This window comes from Corvus cornix, chromosome Z (assembly GCF_000738735.6).
Source record: "Corvus cornix cornix isolate S_Up_H32 chromosome Z, ASM73873v5, whole genome shotgun sequence".
In the NCBI taxonomy this organism is placed as follows: domain Eukaryota; kingdom Metazoa; phylum Chordata; class Aves; order Passeriformes; family Corvidae; genus Corvus; species Corvus cornix.
Window position 1 is genome coordinate 28918404 of NC_046357.1, and position 21083 is coordinate 28939486.

At 38.6% G+C, this 21083-nt stretch overlaps 1 protein-coding gene across 7 annotated transcripts in view; it reads left to right on the top strand.

Annotated features, from left to right (window-relative positions):
* Positions 1 to 21083, top strand: part of RNF38 (ring finger protein 38) — a 104349-nt gene that overhangs the window by 65942 nt on the left and 17324 nt on the right. For 6 of the 7 annotated variants that reach the window (XM_039567111.1, XM_039567110.1, XM_039567112.1 and 3 more), the window contains 3 exons: positions 10484 to 10677; positions 15663 to 15876; positions 18686 to 18853. In XM_039567111.1, coding sequence (XP_039423045.1) covers positions 10484 to 10677; positions 15663 to 15876; positions 18686 to 18853 — 576 coding nt within the window. Of the gene's footprint in view, positions 1 to 1415; positions 6427 to 10483; positions 10678 to 15662; positions 15877 to 18685; positions 18854 to 21083 lie in introns of those variants that run through there. The other variant, XM_010400077.4, reaches the window with a different exon arrangement.

The following is a 21083-nucleotide window of genomic DNA, read 5'->3' on the forward strand; positions in this document are numbered from 1 at the left end:
CTTAAATGGTTTAAGTTCTTAATGCCCTTTTTTTTTTCTCCTTATCAAAGGGGTGAGATGAGGTTTAAGAAGTGAGTCGGCAAACTGTTATTTGAGTGTGTTTGGGGGAGTGAGGCTTGTGTTCCTTCGCATATCATCTAATGTGTATCGTGGTTTGTTTTTTATTGGCAGACCTTCCTGTGACTTGGTGTGAGGATAATCTTGTTTTCTAAAGTAAATTAAAAGATCTACACAAGTAGAAGCTGTTTCTTGAAGCTGAAAACCTTCCGTATTTTCTCATCTATTCCTTGTTTTGGTTAACTTAACAGAAAACGCCAATTCTTTCTTAGTTTTGCCATTTCAAATAATTTGTCACTTACACTGAGGAGTGAGAACAGATTTCAAATGCTGACTTGCACTTGTGCCCATTATGGACATCAGTTATAGTAGTGTGAGTAATGTTTTTTTGGTATAAGTGTTCAGATGTTCTTTTGATGCTTTGTCAACAGATACAGTCAGTATAACATTCATTCACACAAATAAAAGTTTTCAGTCTTCAGTGCTCGAGTGACAGCTTGTCCATTTATGTATGTTGTGTTTCATATATGTGTGTGCATACCTGGTGCATCTATATATGCGCAGTTTAAGACAGGGAAAAAAATCTTTAAGTGGAAAGAGTGTGATTTTGTTTTTTTTCTTTTAATGATTGTCGTAATTACCCTGTCTCAGCTGAGGTGCCTGTGTTGTTAGCTTCACATGCCTAAATGGCAAAATCATTAGTGAATACACACTGAATATGCAACTTGTCTGTAGGGAATACTTTGCTGTGAAGCAATTTTGAGCCAGATTTCTCTTCAGACCCCTTGTCCCAACAAAGCAGAAAGACCAGAATTATTTTTAAAATTGAAAACTTAATCTTTTTGAGATGTGCTTGTATCTGAACACCTTGTCTTGATTTCACCACTTTACTCTTGCCCTGGCATCATTTTAAGTATGTCAATTTCAGCACATTTTATGACACTTAAAGAAATTTCTTTACAGTAATGAATGCATTTTAATGGTATGCATGCAAAGTTTAATGTGTTTCAGCTTTGCATATAGGAAAATAAGTTTTCTTCCTGTATCTTTATTTCTGTGATTTTAGTTAAAAATTTATGTTCTGTTTACGTATGAAAGAAGAGATCAGGACTCTGTGGAGGCCCAGAGATAGCTTTTAGCACCATCACCTGAAAATTGACACTTTCTATATTGTGTGAGGTACTGATGTCAAAACACAGATATTTTATCTCAGATCTCGGTAAGCATTTTGGAGATTGACTGATAGAAAATGATTAATGGAAAATATTTTTTAAAATTCTTATTGGATACTAGTACTGTTTGTTGCAGAACTCTTTAAATTTTCAGTTTTAAGAAAGCTTGAAATGTTTACTGTCATAGTACATACTAATTGCAGGGAGCATCTGCAGAAATAGCACAATTTTTTTTCCATTTTCTATCACACATACCACTGACAAAGTTGAGTTGAAAACTGAGACCATAAGTTGGGATTTTAAGGTGAAGTTAATATTTTTCCAACGATTGGGGTTTTTTTTTAGTAGAGAGGGAGGTACAGCTGAGGTTTCTTCCCTTATTGACGTTTGGTTGGTGTTTTTATATTGAGAGTTAAGGATTCCCATTCAGAAAAAATACGATGATGTGATACAAAAATAAATACTTGTTAACGTCTTTGTGAGTTTGGAGCATTTAAGTTGCTTTGATTTATTCCTCCAAAAAATGATTGCAAAAGCTTTTCATATTTCAAAGGATTCTCGTTTGCACACAGCAAGTACTGCAAGCAGTAGCAAATACTCATAAAATTCAATTTGAAGAATTTTGAGATGGCAGTGTGCTGCCTCAGTTCTTAAACCTGCTGCAGTATTAGAAAAGGAGTGCTACAGTTGTGATATGGTATTCACTGTCCCTTTTGTATGAGCAGTAGAGCTTGAAAATAAGAAACACGGTTTCCTTCTTTTTTTAATGCTATTGAGTCCTGCAGTGCTAAATATGATGCTAATATTTTTGCATTTTCCTAATGTTTTTGTGCATTTTAAATTCATGTGCAGCAAAGTAATATTGCAGTGTTTGGAATGAGAAATTGATACCTAATAATCAAATTCTTAGGACGGTTTCAAGTACTTACTGTGTGAAACTTAAGCAGTTTAGATGTAGCAGTCTCTGAATGTTTTTTTTTTGTATATCCTAAACATCCAGTTAAGTGAGAAGTGCATTTCAGAGAAGAAACTGATACAGAGAAAGCACTGGAGATAAACGTCAATCTGACGTAGAATAAGCAACAAATTAAATATTCAAGTTTTTAATGTTTGACCATAAGTAAAAAAATTCTCTATTGGACTCTCCAGTATGTCAGTATTTCTGTAGTAGTAAGAGCCCAGAACTGCATACAGTACTCCAGATGCTATCTCCCAGGACTTTTACAAGAGTTGGCTCATTTTGGCCTTTCTTTCAGTCACCTGCTTTTTTTGAAACAGTTCTATGCTATTGCTGTGCGATTTGCTATTGCATGCCTCAGGTCTTTACAAATAAACTTTGCATGGAGGATTCATTGTCATTTCTGGTTGCTGAAGAACAAACTGGCTTTTGTGCCCATGGTCAGTAAATAATGAATTAATCCTGTTAGTCATGAGTGAATTATGGATGGCCGGAAAGATTACTGAGGGATGTTCTTGGTACAGTTGTTAGCTATAGTAACAGTGTAATTGATATATACCATCAGAGCTTTGAAAGACAAAAAAAAAGAGATGAACTTGCATATTTTTACCATGTCTGGTAATGTTGCTCTTATTTTACAAATCGTGTTCCTTTTACTAAATACTGTGGAAAGTTCTACTGTTCCATTGTGAGAAGGGCTCTTTAATCACATAAATTACTAAGAAACCTGATATATATATATAAAGCTGCTGCAGCAAATTTTGTGCCAGCAACCTGACATGGCTGTTGAACATTGGTTTCCATTTTAAGATGGAGTGGCTAGCTTTCTTACCATATAATCATATTTCAAAAGCAAGTTAAAGGAAACATTGTAGGCTTCATTTCAGAATGATGTGCCTTGCTAAGCACTCTTCTGTCTGAAGTACAAAATACTTTCTTTATAAATCCACAGAGATGTCATGAGGAGGGTGGGGGTTTTTAACTGCTTTTTAATTGTTGTTTTGCTTTTTTTTGAGATTTTGTTGTGGCTATAGGAAACAGTTTACTAACTGCTTAGTGGTTTTTGATCTCTGTTTGTAGAATTTTTATCCCAAGTACTAGTTACAGATTCATTTTCTTAATTCCTGGCAGTGTGAGAATTAAGAAAAAAAATTAAGAAAAAGTTCTGAAGCACTGAAAGAAATGGTCTTCCTTTTTGAATACTCAGATGTATCACATGTTCAGTTGAGAACTATAGACACTCACAGGGATACTTTGTGTCTCAATGGTATGTCTTGAAGTACCCCAAAGTACTATTTGAGTTGCACTTCTTTCACAGTAAAAAGGCTCAAAAAGCCTTGCGTTTAGCATTTCATGAAAATCAATTGCAGAATCACATTGGCTCATTTTGTCCTTCCTTTCATTCTCTACTTTTTTTTAAACAGTTTGGAGCTTTGTGAAGGTCTCTGCATTTCTTTGTGAATTTTTTATTAGAACAAATTCTGATTTTCCTTAGTGTTCCTTCATCAGGAAGTTGTCTGGTATGCACCCAGACAGCCACATTTCCAAGTTATGTCCTGGTCACAACTCTGGAATCAAAGCTTGGCTAGAAAGAAATGGCTCTGAATATTATTGGTAATGAGGTTTTTAGGTAAAATTTAAATCGTTCTTCAGAAACAAAAAATGAAGCATTTTTTGCATTCTAGGATTTATGTGTAGTGCCTGGAAGGATGCAGGGTGTGGACATCAATATCAAAATTTTTATTTTCTCACCATGTACCCATTTACCTTTACTCTATCACTTTGTTATACCAAGATTATGTGTATCAAGTTTGCAGTTATTACCAGAGAAACCACTGTATCTGTTCCAGGTGTTTTCTTATTCATGAAAAGATGTATAACAATTATGTGAATGGTGGTGAGTTGAAGCAAAGGCTCTGAATCCTGCTTACCCTGCAGAAGTTGAACAAGCAGTGTTATATGCTCTATTTGGAATGGCACACAGTTGGCAGGATGAGGAATATCACTCTGTTGGCCAATGTAGCTAAGCCAGCAAAATTCTTTGGGCAAATCCAATTATACTAGCAAAAGATTCTTATTTCTGATGTTTATTTTGTCAGCTGAAGTTCCTCTAAAGAGCTTTTGCCAATGAAAGATGTGTGTCATTGCAGTATGATTCTGCTGGCAAATCTTTATACATGGACAAGTTCTTTGTCCTGCAGCTCTGAGTCCAACTGGATAAGCCTTGTTTATTTTGTCTTGAAAAAAGCACATCAATTAGGCTTGGAAGTAGTCCACTTGTTCATAAAATCTGTTACTTTATTGCCACTTGTGGCACAGGGGTTTTACTTTACTGCTCATAGTTGCTTCTTAAAGTAGCTCCTTCCTGGTTTTATTTAAAGCTAGAACGTTAAGAATATATTTAAAGGAAATGTCAAACTTCATGGTTCCCAAGAGCTTTTCATCTGTCAGTTTACAAGTTAATATGATCCCACTTTTTTCATCCTGTTGTTTTTTTCCCCACTTACACAGAATGCAAGTGTGGATCCTTCAGGAGTAAGTCAGGACAATGAGCATGTGAAAGCTTTGGCTCTCGTGAAAGCTGAGAGTTACCACCGTGGGAGTCCTGAGACACCAGTGCTAATCAAATGGGGACCTGATTGGGAGTGAAGCTCAGGGGAGAGCACCGCAGGGAAGGGTGATAAAACCTATGCTTATTAACATGCGATGTTTATGTAGTGTCCTGGTTTGCACATTGGGGAGCTGGCAGATGTAGTGCAGGTGCTGTCTGGATTCCAAGATCTGCAGCTGGCCTCTGTCATGTGTACTGATGCTAAAGTTTTTGCAGGTTAGGGTGTGTGAACTATGCTGGCTTATCATGGCAAGGAGATAGAATGTCCTTTGGACTTCGTGTATCTGGATGGGAGAGACAAACTTTCCTGGTTTACCATAACAAATTCTTCTCATCCCCTACACCAACCCTTTGCATTTCTATTAAATATTCTTGTTTAGGGCACAAGGTGTAGTGCTGTTGTTTATTCCCATATTCTTGTTACTTTTTACTGTTTTCAGAAGTAGTCTTCATCTCACTCTTCCTGGATTGTAGTATCTAACAGAGTCCTTACAATTGTGTGGCATACTGTTAGTGGAAGAGTTCTGTGATCTGTAAGGGAACATGGAAGGAGAGAGCATCAGCTCATGTAAGTTGTGTCTGGTCAAGGAACTTTTCAGTACCATAAGAGGATAATAAGAAAAGGAGAAATAAATAGGAACATTCTGAGGCACAAATCTGTTGAACCAAAACGTAAGGGAGACAGATAAAAGGACCAAACCTGATCAGTCACTAACTGAAGAGGGTAAGTAGAATGTGGGAATGTTTATTTCAGTGAGATTATTTGATCGTAGACCTCATGAAATGGTATTATAAGGGAAAGGAGGAAGCCATAAACAAGATGTAGAGAGAGACACAAACCTGCCAAGCAAACAATGGAGATAAAGACAAGAAACAAAACCTGGTCTGTCACACTAACTGATGAGCTGTCAGAAAAGTGCATACAAACAAGGATTCTGTGACTGATAAGGATGCAGACCTGAGGGTCCAGGTTGTTGGGGCAGGTCAGTGAGACTGTGCTAGCTGAGGAAGTGATAGGCAAGGGAAGGGAGTTGGGAAAGGAACAAAACAGGGCCAGACAGAAAAAGGGCCAATATAGGTAAACTGTGGCCAGTCTTTACACTTGTCTGGCTGAGCCCTGTGCCTGATCCCTGCAGTCTGTCCTGTTTTATTAGATCTTTTCTTAACTACTTCTCAATGTAATTTCACTTTCTATACCATGTGTGTGCAGCGGCTAAGTGAGTCCAGCTTGAGTAGAAACTAGGCCAGCAACTGGCGTCTCACTGGAGGTGTTGGCACCAACCAGGTTTGCAGTGACAGCAGTTGAAGGGAGTGAGGCTCTTGGTTGCAGGAGCTGGGGGGGCTGTAGCTGTCTGTATCTATAGTGCTAGCTACAGGGGACTTGTGTGAGCTTATAAACTGTACCTTGTAATGCCACACCTAAGTTAAACTTCTGCCTCTGCTGCTTTCAATGGGAGAGATGCAAAAAGGCAGTAATGCTCATGAAGCCATCTGGGCTGCAATGGCTCCATCTAGTCACATAAGTAATTTCCCTTGTCTTGGTTTTAGGGTTGTGGGGCACAGCTCTTACAGAGCTTACTAGACCTAGGCCAAGGTCTTGGATTATGAATAAGCCACTGCATTTGAATGTAAGTATCTGTTCAGCCCAAGAATTTACTGTTACTGTAGGTACAATCAGACTAATAGAAGTGTTGAAATGTAATTCAAATTACAGTTGTTAGAATTCTTGGAGCAGATAGGATATGCAGAGTACTCAGTTTACTAGCCGATTAGATGCTTGTAGTTAAATTTGAAAATGCTTATAAATGTTGATGCTTACCAGTGTATATCATGAGGAAAAATAGTTTCCTTTTCAGTATGCACTCACGAAGAGGAAACATGCAGCTGCAGATTTCTAGTCGGCCTGGTAGGGTTTGATAGCATATACCCATCAGATTGTCCTTGTGTAAAGCCTTCTATAGGAAAGGGCTGTGCTTGAGAATACTCCTGAAGTATTAGTTTACTTTTCAAATACAGGTCTTTTGCAAGCTACAGAATAGATGTAGTTTATTCTCTGAATTTGAGATGGACAGTATGGAGAAGGTGCTTGTGCTTCCCAGGACCATTAAGTAGGAATATACAGGGAGTTGGAAAGTGATTTTCAGATATTTGCAGGAATTACTTTGGTAATAGTACCCTTCTGTGATGGTTGATAATCAGTGTGTGGCTGCAGTATTTATAATTTTACTGGAAAAGGACAGTGAAAAAGATACACCTCAAAGGGTGTTGTCTTGGTGAGAATACGTAGTTTTTCCCAAATAAAATGGAAGAGATTTTAGATAAAACATTACTGCAAGAAATGTATACAGAAATAGAACAAACACTGTTTTACAAGCAGCCATATTCTTTATTCACTTTTGTTACCATTACATTTGTGAGAGTTTATAGGGTACAGAGATGAGAATGAGACAAAACTGTACTGGGTATGTCAGTGAAATGCTGACTTTTAGGGATGAGACTGTAGGTTTTAGTAGTCTGACATATACTGCTCCTTTTACTATTAAAAACCTGATGACTTTGTCCTGATACTGCTTCCTTTAAATATGATGTAATCTGTGTTCCTGCTCATCGTGCTCTTCTTGTTAAGTGTATATTTAAAGAAGGGCAGTGAGTTTATCTTGTTAGTTAAAAGCTAGATAGAGTGTTCTTGATAACTGTCATCCAGTCTCTTCTTGTTGCCTGTTGGACATGAGAAAAATACTAGCATATGGCTGGATAAAGTATCAGTAGTCCCAGAAAATATTTTGAATACTAACAAGAAACAACTAGAGTGATTTGGGATTTGGAGAGCTCCTGTCATTGTGGAAAGTATTGTATTCCACAATAATAGAGTAGAATGAAAAAACATACTGTCAATATATAGTTATTCCACATGCTGATTGAAAATAACATAAAAACAAAATTATACAGGATTTACGTCTGTTATTAGTTCCTTGTACTTTCCTGCATGCTGGTATTACCTTGATACAGTGTTCACATGAGAATTGGTTTCTTAATAAATGCTGAGACAAAACACCAAGTCTTCAATGAATTCAGGTTTGTGTTGGGGTTTTTTGTAATATCTGTTTGCAAATAAGTTGGACTTAGCTTTAGGTCATTTCTGTACTTTCAGTACAGAAAAAGACACTATTACATTTTAAGTCTCTGTACATGTAGTTCCAAGAAATTATTTTAGTTTTATTTTCTTGCTGATGGGAAACAATTTTGACTAAAATTACTGTTGCTTACTGCAGAGGGCAGTTAGCAGTTACAGAATTTGAAATATCTGTGAGAGCTAGTAATCTGGAGTGATGATGAAGGCAAACCACTTAGCAGTTTGCATCTCCACTGTCTTTGAAATGGTGCACTCCTGAAGCAAAAGGAAAATAGTAATAATACTACTGCTAATAATAAAAGAACTGTTTTTCCAAAGTAGACTGCTTTCTACAGAGCAGAGTATGTTAGTGTTAATGCTTGGGAAAGGTGTCACATTTAAATTAGGGCAGTAGCAATGGGAGATCCCCACCCAGGTATGTGTAGACCGTATTAGGACAGGAGTGGTTATTTGATTAGTTCAAGGTTTTGTTTTCTGATAGCTTCACTAAATCCAGTTTTTTACTTCCTCCATTTGACATTTTCTTTTGCACTCACAAAATCCCAGCATACCAATTTACCAGCATTTTTATTACCTGTCTTTTTCTGGGAATAGGCTTAGTCATCATGGTGCAAAAAATTGGGCCACAAATCATCCTTCTGTTATTCTTGTAGCATAGTTCCTTTAAGATTTGTCCTTTGTTAGTGTTCTCTGAAGTCTAATAAAATATGTGTTTTCACAGAAGCTGTGCTCTCAAGGTGCTTATTGGCTAGCTCTTCCAGTTTGGTTTTTTTTTTTTGTGTTGAGCTTCTGAGGGCAAGCAGCCTTCTGGAAAAGTCGCCCTTTGCCTGGACATCTACTGTCATGAACTGCCAGGTGCAGACCTGCCTTTTCACCTATTTTTCTCTAAAACATTAAAGTGCAGTTGATTAAGGAGTTCAGAAGAGATTGAACAACAAACAGATGCATCATCAAGCTGGTTCCCTAGGGAAGCTGATTGCTTTAGGTAAGATACAGTAGGGGAAAACTACAATCTGTGTTAAAGCATTTGAAAGCAAGAGACTGAAAAGCTCTAAAATTTTGTTTAAAATGGCCACAAGTCAAAGAGAGGAAAAATACCTTTTTTCTCTTGAACGTCTGGACAAAATTTCTAGTTCTTAAAAAGAGTGTCCTTGCACTGGAAAGAATGCTGGAATATAAACTTATATGGTGGTGGAAACCTACCAAGAAGCATCTTAATAGAGTTCAGAAAACAAAATGCCCCTGTAAAGCTAGGAGCCAGGAGAGGTCCACAGTCCAGTCTAGAACTAAGTCTGAAATGAGACCCCTTAACAATCTAGGGGGAGGAGGCAGTTCTGGAACCCAGAGGCATTGCAGACAAGTTGTTTTCTCTGCTTCAGCTATCTGCAATTACATGCAAATGTAATGGAAATAGTGCTGTGGTGGACTGAAACAGAAGTGTTCGAGTGAGTGGACAAGCTGGAGAGCAGCTAAATACTATAAGTTTGCTTGCACAAGCAACTCTGTCAGAGAAGTTCACATGATGTTTGGACTCAAGGATGGTTCCATGTGTTTCTAGTTTTTGTTTGTTCAGTTGGTGATCTCTGAAGTATGACATGTACTTTTCTATACTTTCAGTTGCCATGCCTGTTAACAGCATGATGTGTTTTAATTTTGGCAGAATAGTGGGGTGGAGGGGAGGGATGTCTATTGCATTTGCTGATGGCTTCATAGGCATTGGTGGGAACTTCTGAGAAGAATGACAGCTTTATGGAATTGTTCAATAGCATGGACACACAGTGAAGAGGAAAAGGAGTTGTGCTTATAACCAACTGGGAAAACATTCCTTGGAGGTGAATGACCTTCACATCACTAGCACTGGAAACTTCAGGCACTATGTAGGAATTCCACACCTGTGGAATTTTAATGAAGTACACAGACTTAACCAGAGATTGATGATTTGTTTTTTTCAGGTTATGTGTATGAATGGCTATTATTACACAAATAACTAGATGGATGAAGCATCTCTGTGCTGAGATAGCAGAATTAAAATAGGCTACAGTACAGAGCAAATGTCTGACTAGCTAAGTACAGACCTGATAGGAGAAGGATGCAATGCAGAGAGCAAGCTCTGTGTGGCAGCTGCTTACTGACCTTACGGATTCCATTGCTGTGCATATGTGCAAATGTTTGTACATATTTCCATGCTTCTGTAGCCTGTAAGTGCTGAGGCAGGAGGAATGTAAAATAGGTGATGCCTTATTTTCTTCATGTTACTCTTTTCTGATAGAGTTTTGATTTTGTGTGGATGTTGGAGTTTTTATATTTTAGTGCTACTAAAGTATAATTTAGTAGTAATTCTTCCAGGGGTTAGGGAACCATCAAAAATCTGTGTTTATAAACACAATATAAAGGTGAATACTTTCAGGTGATAAATTTCATGGTGTTTAAGTCTTCAATAAATCACTCCTAATGCTAGCTGTGAAGCAATAACTGAAGTATGGCTTGTAATTCACTCATCTGGAGGTGGGTTTTGTTTTTGTTTTGTTTTGATTTTCTCTGCACTGGCATAGAGCGAAGACAGTCCTAGTCCCAAGCGACAACGCCTTTCCCATTCAGTCTTTGACTACACAGCAGCATCACCAGCCCCATCACCACCAATGCGACCATGGGAGATGACATCAAATAGGCAGCCTCCTTTGGCTCGACCCAACCAACACCACTTCTCAGGGGAACGATGCAACACACCTGCACGAAACAGGAGGAGGTAAGCAAGCTGTGTAGCTTGGGAAACAAGTTCTTATTCTTTCTGATTTTACCTCAAGGAAGGTGTATTTTGGGCAGCACTGACTAGATTAAATGTGGTAAACATGTTAACATTTCCTGGGCTGTAAGATACTGCATTTGTGACTAAAAAGTTACTGGAAGTAATTCAGGCTTGTGCATCATCATGTAATTTATGTGAATAGTCCACTTGAGGAAAAGAGTGCTCAAAACGTGTTTTATTATGAATCTAATTCTCTATTACTCTGCACTGAGGCAAAAAGCATGTAGAAAAGTGCAATGAAAAATCTTTCTCATCTGGGTACTTTTAAAGGTGTTAAAGAGTTGCTCATGTAATACCATCGTTTTCATTAAAGTCACAGTTATATTTGTACTTAAAACCAATCAAAATAAAGATGAAAGATACTAGCTGGGGAGATGAAGAGGTTAGCATAGTGTCAAATGTTTGCTGAGGTGGGTGATTCACGTGTAACAGGATATAGATTTTCATGTTGGTTTTACCTTGTGGCTCATTAACTTCTCAAAGCAGAGCTTTCAGAATAAGTTCCAGTGGTCATGGAAGAGAGATTGGAACTGGTGCCTGGACAGATAACAGTCTAGCAAAGCATAAAACCACGAACTTTTTTGCTATTCCAGTTAAGCAAATTATCCAAAACAGAAGCTTTCATTTCCTCACATTCTGCCTCAAAAATACTGAGTCATCTTATGCAAGTTAAAACACACTGTCTCTGTTTGCTTCTAAGAAATGTTTTGGCTTGGTTTGTACTAAAAAAAAAAGTGAATATGCTTTTTAATGAATATAAAATTTAGGCTTAAGATATATTTAACTATTTTTCTTCAGATTGCACAAATCAGATTTGTCAACAATGATCAGCCAGTAATTTTGAAGCAAGGAATTTTAGAACCTACTAGTTTGGTATCTTTGCTTCAGCTTCATGACTTTGAAAGCTTTCTGTCAGTGGCATGCAAAATATGCAGCTCTCAATGCAGCTTGTCAGACTTGGGAAAGAGGTTGAATTGTGAACTTAAAAGCGTTGTTGTGAAGACAGAAGATCAGACATTTTATATAGTTTGGTACAAGGATGCTCTGTTAGGGGCATTTGGTCCACAACATTATCTTGACATCAAATGTCTTGAACTGAGATGCCTAGAATATTTGCATTTGGTCATGTTTGTTTGGTGTCCAGTCAGCTTACACAAATTTCTTCGCAGTGTTCATTAACATCTGCAGAGTTAAGCACTGTGCTTAACAAGATAAATGCTAGATAGCAGAATCTCAACAGTTTGGATATACTGTGGGATGGAGGATAAGAACAGAAATGTGTAAGGGGTGAATGTGCATGGGACAAGTGTCTTGACATTCAGATGCAGTCAAGTGTCACTAAGGTAGTAGTCTGTGGCTTTTGCAGGTAAGCCATTTGCAAACAGCAAGACACCTCATTGCAAAGCCATCTTCAGTCTGACAGGAGCTGTTAGGTTGGCTGCAGCATTGTGGACACAAATTGTTACTCTTTCTAGGGCCAGCTCGCCTGCTCCTGGCTAGTAACACAAGTTTTTGCTCTAATCAGAGACATTTGAATGTGTCAGTACTTTGTTTCCCTGCACTTGAGCCAGGGCATTTTTTAGCTTGGGTGCAGTGTTGCATTTGAGCTATCTTTAGGTCAGTTGCAGAATAGCATTGGACCCAGTTTCTTCTTCAGGAACCAGGATTTTTAGGGAGAACACCACATATGTGTTTCTTGTTTTGCAGGAGTCTTTTTGAGTCTTAAGAATGCTCTGGAGTCATATCAGAACTAATAGCCATTCTTATGGAACAAAAGTTTGATTTCTTAAGATCATTATGAGTACATCTGTTATTAATGCTTTAGGTGAGGTTATGCACATGCTTTTGAAGCAAATTTCCTGTTTTGCCTGCTTTGTTTTCTCTTCTCATTGCAGAGTGGTTTCAAGAGTTCACCGGGTTTTCAGGTTAAAATAAGATGAAAGGTGCACTCCAGCTGCAAATGGTCATTGAGCTTAAGGAAACAGGCTAGGTAGGGCAAGTGCAGACAAAACCTATGAAGTGTGTCTAGTGTGGACATCACTGCCCCAATGTCATCAGCATTAACTCTTCCGTCCTACCAGTTGGCTCCTATTGGTCAGGACAGATTGTTTTGGGTTTTTTTATTACCTGGATTTTTTTAACTACCTGGCTTACTATTTAGACCTTACGTCTTGGTATCAGTGATTTTGTATTGTGCCTAACATAACAGTGCCCTAATTTTTTGTGGGTTTTTTATTCTGATTCATTGTAAGCAAATACATACTGCATTAAGAAAGATAGCCTTCTGGTGTAAATTTGCAGAAAGATTATTTTTGTCTAGATACTTATATGTAGTACAGATAAATTATGAATGTAAAAGCATGATGTATGCCCATATGAAACAGAGAAGGCCATTCCAATTTATCAGTCATTGTGAAATGGGAGGATCTGTTGCATTGCTGGGCCTTATCTTTCATCTGTGCTTCCTTTCCTCCTTGTCTTGAATGTAATTCTGAGCTAAAAGGATTCAAGAATGTCTTACTGCAAAGAAATCACCCTTGTTAGAAATACTAAGATCTGCACATACTAACTCTGCAGTTATGGGTACCTTTTGATGACTGTTCTTACCTGAGGGTAGGAATTCCTGCAATTTTTTCACCACTTTATCCTGTCTCTTGGTTTTAACCTGGCATTTACCATGTTTATAATGTGCATGTAGTAACAGAGGATTTTTTTGGTGGCTGTTTTTTAAAGACTTTAAACACAAGTTCATTACTGATGTTTAATAATAGTTTAGACCCATGACTTGACAATTATTCTGAAGTAATTTCCAATAATTCAGAAGCTAATAAAGCTATGTATCCTGATGCTCTGAATTTTGCTGACTGAAAGTATAGTATAATTTATAATTCTGCACAGGAAATAATACAGCTTTGCTTTTTACCAGAGAATGATACTTCTTTTTTCATTTAAAAAGTCATTCCAGAAACTTTGCCAGCTTTTATTGGCATTTTCATAATTCTGGGTTCATAGAAAAGTAAAGCCAGGCCTTTTAACCAAGACAGAGGCAAGACTAGTTTTATGAGAACTACCTTGTCTGAGAAGCCACCTTGTCTAAGTGCTGGTGGCAGTCAAGAGAATTTCTGTTCTTCTGAAGCACTGGTGCTTTCGTAACTTTCCTCTATTTTTGGAGCTTTTCCAAAGAAAAATCCTCACACAGACATTTTTATATTAAAATATTCAGACCATTTCTATTTCATAGCAGGAAATAGCAAATTTAAAACAACCTGAGCACTCCAAACAGGAACATCTTCTGCATTACTAGTTCCATGGTTAGAAATTATATGCCAATTTTACCTAAGGAGAATGTAGCAGTTGTATCATATTAGTAATATAGCAATAGAGGATGCAGCAAAAACTTAATGAAAGAAAACTGGATTTAAGAAAAGTACATTCGTAAGAATGTAAATTTAGGTTCTTGATGCTTAGAAGAAAACTCAGCTTGTATGTTCTGCTATGGTAGTTTATAAAAATAACGGTGGCTATGCATTTTTTAGTTTGTTTGGGTTTTTCTTTGCTGTGTTACAGCCTGGCCTTATGCCTTCTATCTGACCTCTTGAGAATTAGCATTTGTTTCAGTTCCAGAGGCAATAATGTCATAAAATCTCTGTGAAGTAGGGTTGAAAAATAGTGGCTTGAGACATTGTATCATATACTCACAGTAGCATGTGGATAGCTGGTAAAGTGATCTCACTTCCCCGGAGTATGTCTGTTTCATGCAGCACGAAAATTGGACTCAACCAGAGAAAGACCTGGGATTTGCCAACAGGTTTCAGGTTTATTTGATTTTTATTCAGTAATAGCAGAAGTTCTGTTCCATGCACTGTTGGAGAGGACGTGTTCCAATAATGATCACAGATCATTTTTGTCTGTTCTCTGCAGTTTGGGTCCTTTAGCCCGTTTCATAAATGGGAAACCATTTCACCCCATGTAGCTTTAATTTGCTGTTGCTTCTGGGACCTGTAACTTGTGTGTGTCATGGAGATTGGAAGGCATGTGCTGGAAGTACTGCAAGATCATTTTGTGCTTGCAGTGCTTTCCCCTTCCAAATAAATGAGAAGTGACTTGTTCAAAATTTCTTATAGTGAGTTTATCACCTCTTTGTGCATCATTTTCTGAGTGCTGAACCTGAGCCACTGGTCTCTGATTTATGTAAGTTTCAGCTCAAGGTATTTGCAGCTCTGCCCAGAACATACACACATTTATATAAGAATATATAATCAAATCTTACACACCTGTAGATCACTTGCTCAAAAGAGGTATGTGCTTTGGTCTAAATCTGTCTATCTACAGAAGTTCTCCACTCCAAGAAAGAAAAAATACTGCAATCATGATTTCCTGGGATCTTCTGGAGAGAGTTTTAGAAAGCACTCAGTTATGTAGTGAACATGTGAGAGCTGAAAAATTAATTTGTTTCTTCAAAGAAGTCTGCTGTTTTTTCTGCTGTCACTAAGCAAGCAATCATTCTGTGGCATGGTTGAAACAAAGACCCTGGGGAAATCTGTGATCATTTAATGAAGGATTTTTACCTAGATAGAATAAAGGCATGGAAATACTATGAAGATTGCTGTCTTGACTTTTGAGCACAACTGCGGCAATCCAAGTGTCATATTTTTTAACAAGGTAATATTTACATAGGAGTTCTTCTCTTGGTTTCCCTAACAGCATTAAGCTATGCAATGTTAAGCGTTTCCATACTGAAAAAACTATCATTTTTAAGGATTCTAACAGTTCCGTCAGTAAAAGTTTTATTCCAATCTAATAAGCTTGTTCTAGTAAAATTTTCCAGTTTAAAATTTTCTTGGTATTTTATTGTCTGAGGTTTTAGTTATTAAGAAGGATTTGTGTCGCTTATATAACCTCTAATTTTTTTAATGCATTTCCAGTCCTCCTGTTCGACGTCAGAGAACAAGGAGAGATCGTTTGTCTAGACATAATTCTATTAGCCAGGATGAAAACTATCACCATCTCTCCTATGGACAGCAGCAAGCAATAGAAGAGCCTCGAGCCTTTCGCCCACCGAATGTATCTCCTCGTATGTTGCACCCAGCCGCTCACCCACCACAGCAGAATGCAGTGATGGTTGACATTCATGATCAGGTAAAATTTTTAGAGTACAAACAGAAGGCTGTTCAAGATGTGTTTGGTTTTGGGGGAGTTTCCCAACATCTTCAGGAACCCTCTCCTCACTAAATAGTTCACTTCACCTCATAGTTGACAATGAAGGTCACAGAGCACTAAATTCTATTTGACTTCTTACAGAGTGGTGGTTTTTGTTGACTATTATGTGAATGATGCATTGCAGTAGGCAATAAAAAAAAAAAACCAAAAAGAAAGTTCACTCTTCTAATAAAGAAGATTGATACTTAATAATTCATACTTAACAATTTGTCAATGTATTAATTGGCATATTTCTCTAGGTCTCTGTCTAAAACCTTTGAAATCAGTTATTTTGCTTTCGTAATTAGTTTCTTGTGATGAGGATGTGAGATGGTACTTGCTAATTATGTGTTCGATTTCACGTGAAATACCTCACCTTAGCTTAGGAGTCATTAAATTGTTAAAATGTATTATTTAGAAGTAGAATTCACAATGCCTGTTGTTGGTTGGCTACATAACAGCAGAACTCACAGCAGTTTTGTTGCATAACTAAATTAACCATTCAAGCCTAGTCAATTCCTCCTTAAATTTTATGAAAAAGTTACATACATAGTTGGTCCAGAAAGTAAAGAATTCCTCTCTGTGACAGCACTTTGTATAGAATTCTGTAATGAGGACCTGTAAAAGAAGTTCTGGGCCCTTCACTACAGAAAGGACATTGTGGTGATGGAGCATGTCCTTGGAAGAGCAATAGAGCTCTTGAAGGAGCTGGAGCACAAATCATATGAGGAGTGGCTGAGGGAGCTGGGTGGGTTTAGCCTGGAAAAAAGGAGGCTCTGGGAGGACCTTAGCAATCTCTAAAACTACCTGAAAGGAGGTTGTAACCAGATGAGGGTTGGTCTCCCACGTGGCAAGTGACAGGACAAGAAGAAATTGTGCCAAATTGCACAGGGATAGTTTAGATCGGATATTAGGAAAAATTACTGAAAGGATTGTCAAATGTTGGAACTGGCTGGAAGTGGTGAAGTCACCATGCCTGGAGGTTTTTAAAAGACACATAGGTGTGGCAATTACAGACATGATTTAGGAGTGGCAGTGCTGGGTTAGTGGTTAGACTTGATGAACTTAGGGGTCTTTTCCAGCCTAAATGATTCTGTGATCCTGTTGAGGTAACCTTTGTTGTTGTCTGCTAAATTAACAGGCTGCAGCACAAGTACACTAGTTGCTACATAGCCATGACTAGACCTGGCTGTGTGGATGTCCAGATCTGAAGCTGCATGTGCCCAGAATGCAGCTCTAACATCCCTGCTTAAATGGTGGTTTGCATTCTGTGCAGTTGCATAGCACTGATGTGTCATATGATGTGTGCAGAGCAGTTCTCAGCAGGGAAGTATTTGCTTTTGGGACCAAGTGCAAGGATGGAAGCCAATGCCATTCTAGCCATCTCACAAACTTATATTTTTAACAGTTCTTCTGCTGCAGATCAGATAATGCTCTTGCTTTATGTTGTAAGCTTACATCATGACAAGTCTGGCTGAACAGTTTTCCATCCCACTGCCACACACCATCTGTGCTCAGATGTCAGTATTTCCAGACTAAATGGGGTCTTCCATGGTGCTACTTTACAGTTCAGGGGCATGAATATTTTGAGAAGTCATTTTCTACTATTATTATGACCAATAAACATTCCAGGATCATGCACAGCATTGCACTTACACCCAACTTTTGTTGCAGAGCCAGAACTGGTTCAAGTTCATTGTCTCTCCTGAGAGTGGTTTCTGTCATTGATACACAGGTTGAGATTTTAACCTCTGTTCAGTGATCTGTGTTCTGTTTGTCTGGCTGTACACTACCGGTTCGATAGTTTAGCTCTCTTTACTCATTCTCACCTTCCTGAGGAGCTGTTCTTCCATTTTAAACAAGCAGGTTCTATTTTGGCTGGTCATTAAGGAAGAGAGAGATTTGAAATAATTACTTTCAATTAATCTGTGCTGCCTGACTCTTAAGTCTTTTCAGTTTTATTAGTGTTAAAAGATTGTTTAGTGTTAAAAAATCCAACAGAACAAAACCAACAACAAAATTTCAAACATGCAGAACAACCCGTGTGGTTTGTTGGTTGAGAATATCTTTGAATCTTAGTTTGATGATTAAATTTTAGGGATTGCCACTAGTTAGAGAATTGGGTTACATGGTTTCCTAATATGAATCTGGATAGTTAGGGTCTACTGCCTCTTAGTCATGTTAACTTTTCCTTTTCAGCTTCCTGGTTAGCTGTTCTGTTACTTAGGTTAGGAATTTAGCTTAAATGTTGTCCTGAAAGTGAATCAAGAGAGCAGTCTCTTTGGAAGAAAGAAAATCTTTAAAATTGTTTTGTTGTTTAAAGATACAAGTCTCTTGAATTAATACTGAATCAGTCCCTTCAGAAATAAAAAAAATAACTTGAACTGCTTGTAGATTAGCTTTTATGTGGGAGTTACTACCTTCTTATTTCATAAAATTAACCTGGGGGAAAAAAGGGAGGGTGGGCAGGTCTGACATACTTCTGAGTGACTAAGGTGCCACTGAAATTTTAACATTTTAAACTGAGAGATCCCTCTTGCCCAGAAACTTCCAATCAATAAATAACGTTCCATTGATAAAAACATTTTAATGAACAGAAATTACAACCGTGTGCCTTCTTTTACACTTTCTTTGTGAATATATTATTTTTCTGAAATGTAAGTAAAAGCTTTTAATCGTACTGTGCTGTGTTAGTGTTAAGACTTTGCAGTAAGTTATTAAATACTTTTTTTTCCCCCTTTTGCTGCAGATCCATCAGGGCACAGTTCCTGTTTCATACACAGTGACAACTGTGGCTCCACATGGGATACCACTTTGCACAGGCCAGCACATTCCAGCCTGCAGCGCGCAGCAGGTCCCAGGGTGCTCAGTGGTTTTCAGTGGCCAGCACCTTCCAGTTTGCAGTGTGCCTCCCCCAGTAAGTGGGTCTCTGTAACTACAGCTGCTTCAATCTTTTTCTAGTATAAATCTATAATGTCATGCACAGTACTTCATACAGCGTCTGGTGAACATTTTTGATGTTGGTGTAATGCTGGTCTCTGCCAGCAGTGTGTGACTTTGCTTTCCCTGTGGTGCATTCTGTGACATGAATAAGCCTGTGTGGCGCTGAAACAAAACCCTCGATATGACGCATCTATTTCTTTAAGCTGCTTATTGAAGAGTAAAGGTAATTTGTGTTTATCATGTCCAAGTGCCGTTTATCCCCATGAGAGGCAACAAGGTCTGCAGCATACTGCTGGCTAGTCTGGAGTATTTGTGAGAATCAATTCCCCTTACCTGCCAAGTTGGTGAAAATCTGTTACATAAACTGCTGTGTATCCCTGAGGCAACATGAGAGACAGCCTTTTTCTTCTGTTTAGTGGTGGTGTTAGTGTAGCAAAGCAATCTCAGAATGAGTACCCAGAGACTGGAACAATACTTACACAGTAAATTCAGCAAGGCAAGAAAGCAACATGTCCTAAGAAACAACAACAAAGAAAAATCTGAAACTATATTGGGCCTTAGGGAAATCCATCCAATGGATACTAACAATCTTACCCTCTGCTTTGAATAGGTATATTATCTGTGCAATTCATAAAATGTTTTCTAATTCAATGATGCAGTTGTCCTTTTAATACATATAGGACTAAAGCTCTAGTTTTTATTTTGAATGTACAACAGCTAATAAGTGTGTTGAGAGAATAGATGCAGTACAAGTGGATATAAACAGTTACATTTCTGTAGCATCAGCAAGCAGACTTTATGCTTTCTTCTGTTAGAGCATAAAACTGAGGAACACTTTTAAGTTAAGAGGGGACTCTGGGCATTGTCTGGTGGTCACCTGCTGCAGTACCAATTTCCAAGTATGGAGATTTCACAACGCCTCTGAACTTCTGCTCCAGTGTTTGACTGTTCCTGTAATGAAGAATTTCCTCTGTATGTCTGCTTGAGTTTTCTTTGCTGCATCTTGGTCCCATTGGTGCTTGTGCTTTTTCACTTTGCTTCTTGAGGAGGATTTGGATTGTTCCTGTCCACTCTTGAGAAGTAGTTAGACACAGTGGTAAGGTATTTGCTTAGTTTTCTCTTTTAAAGCAGAACAAGTCTAGTTCTGACACTTCTTCTATGCAGTTTTTCCTCCAAGCTCCTGGTCATCATGTTGTCACTGTCTTTGTTTTGCACTGGGACGCCCAAAACTGGGCCTAGGACTTGAGATTAGTGTCACAAGTTCTGAATGGAGGGGCAGAATCACTTCACTGGTTTCACGAGTTGCGTTCTTAGCAACGCAACCCAGCATGCCATAAGCCTTTTTGACTGTGGGTATTGTGTACATGTCCACCACAACCCCAATATTTTTTCTGCAAATCTGACTGCAACCAATTAGTCTCAGAGTGTCCTGCTCCACCGAGTTACTCTCTTCCAGTGCCAGACTTCACATTTGCCTTTGAACTTTACATAGTTTCTGTCAGCCAATTTCTCCAGCGTATAAAAATTCATCTCAAAGGTAGCCTGTGCCCTCCAGCATGTCACCTGCTCACCAGCTTAATCTGTGAACTTCCCAGTATCCTTTTGTTGTTTTCACAATATTTGTCTCTCTCACTGCATGTGTAGCTATGAAGTAAACAAATGCCATTTAGTAAATACCTTCATCAGTTTTAGAAGTTCTTCCAAGGACAGGATGGCATCCAGAGGGACATGGACAAGCTTGAGAAGTGCGCCTGTGTGAAATCTCATGTGGTTTAACAAGACTGAACACAAAGTGCTACACCTGGGTCACATCAACACAGGCTGGGTTGAACAGATGGAGAGCAGCCCTGTGAGAAGGCCCTGGGGGTGCTGGGGGATGAGAGGCTGGACATGACCCAGCCATGGGCACTCACAGCCCAGAGAGCCAAACGAGCCCTGGGCTGCATCCAAAGCAGCGTGGGCAGCAGGGGAGGGAGGGGATTCTGCCCCTCTGCTCTGCTCTGGTGAGACCCCACCTGGAACACTGCATCCAGCTCTGGGGTCTCAGCACAGGAAGGACAGGGACCTGTTGGAGTGAGCCCAGAGGAGGCCACCAAGGTAATCAGAGGGGTGGATCATCTCCTATACAAAGAGAGGCTAAGAGAATTGGGTTTGTTCAGCCTGGACAAGAGAAGGCTTTGAGGCACCCTAATTTCAGTACTTGA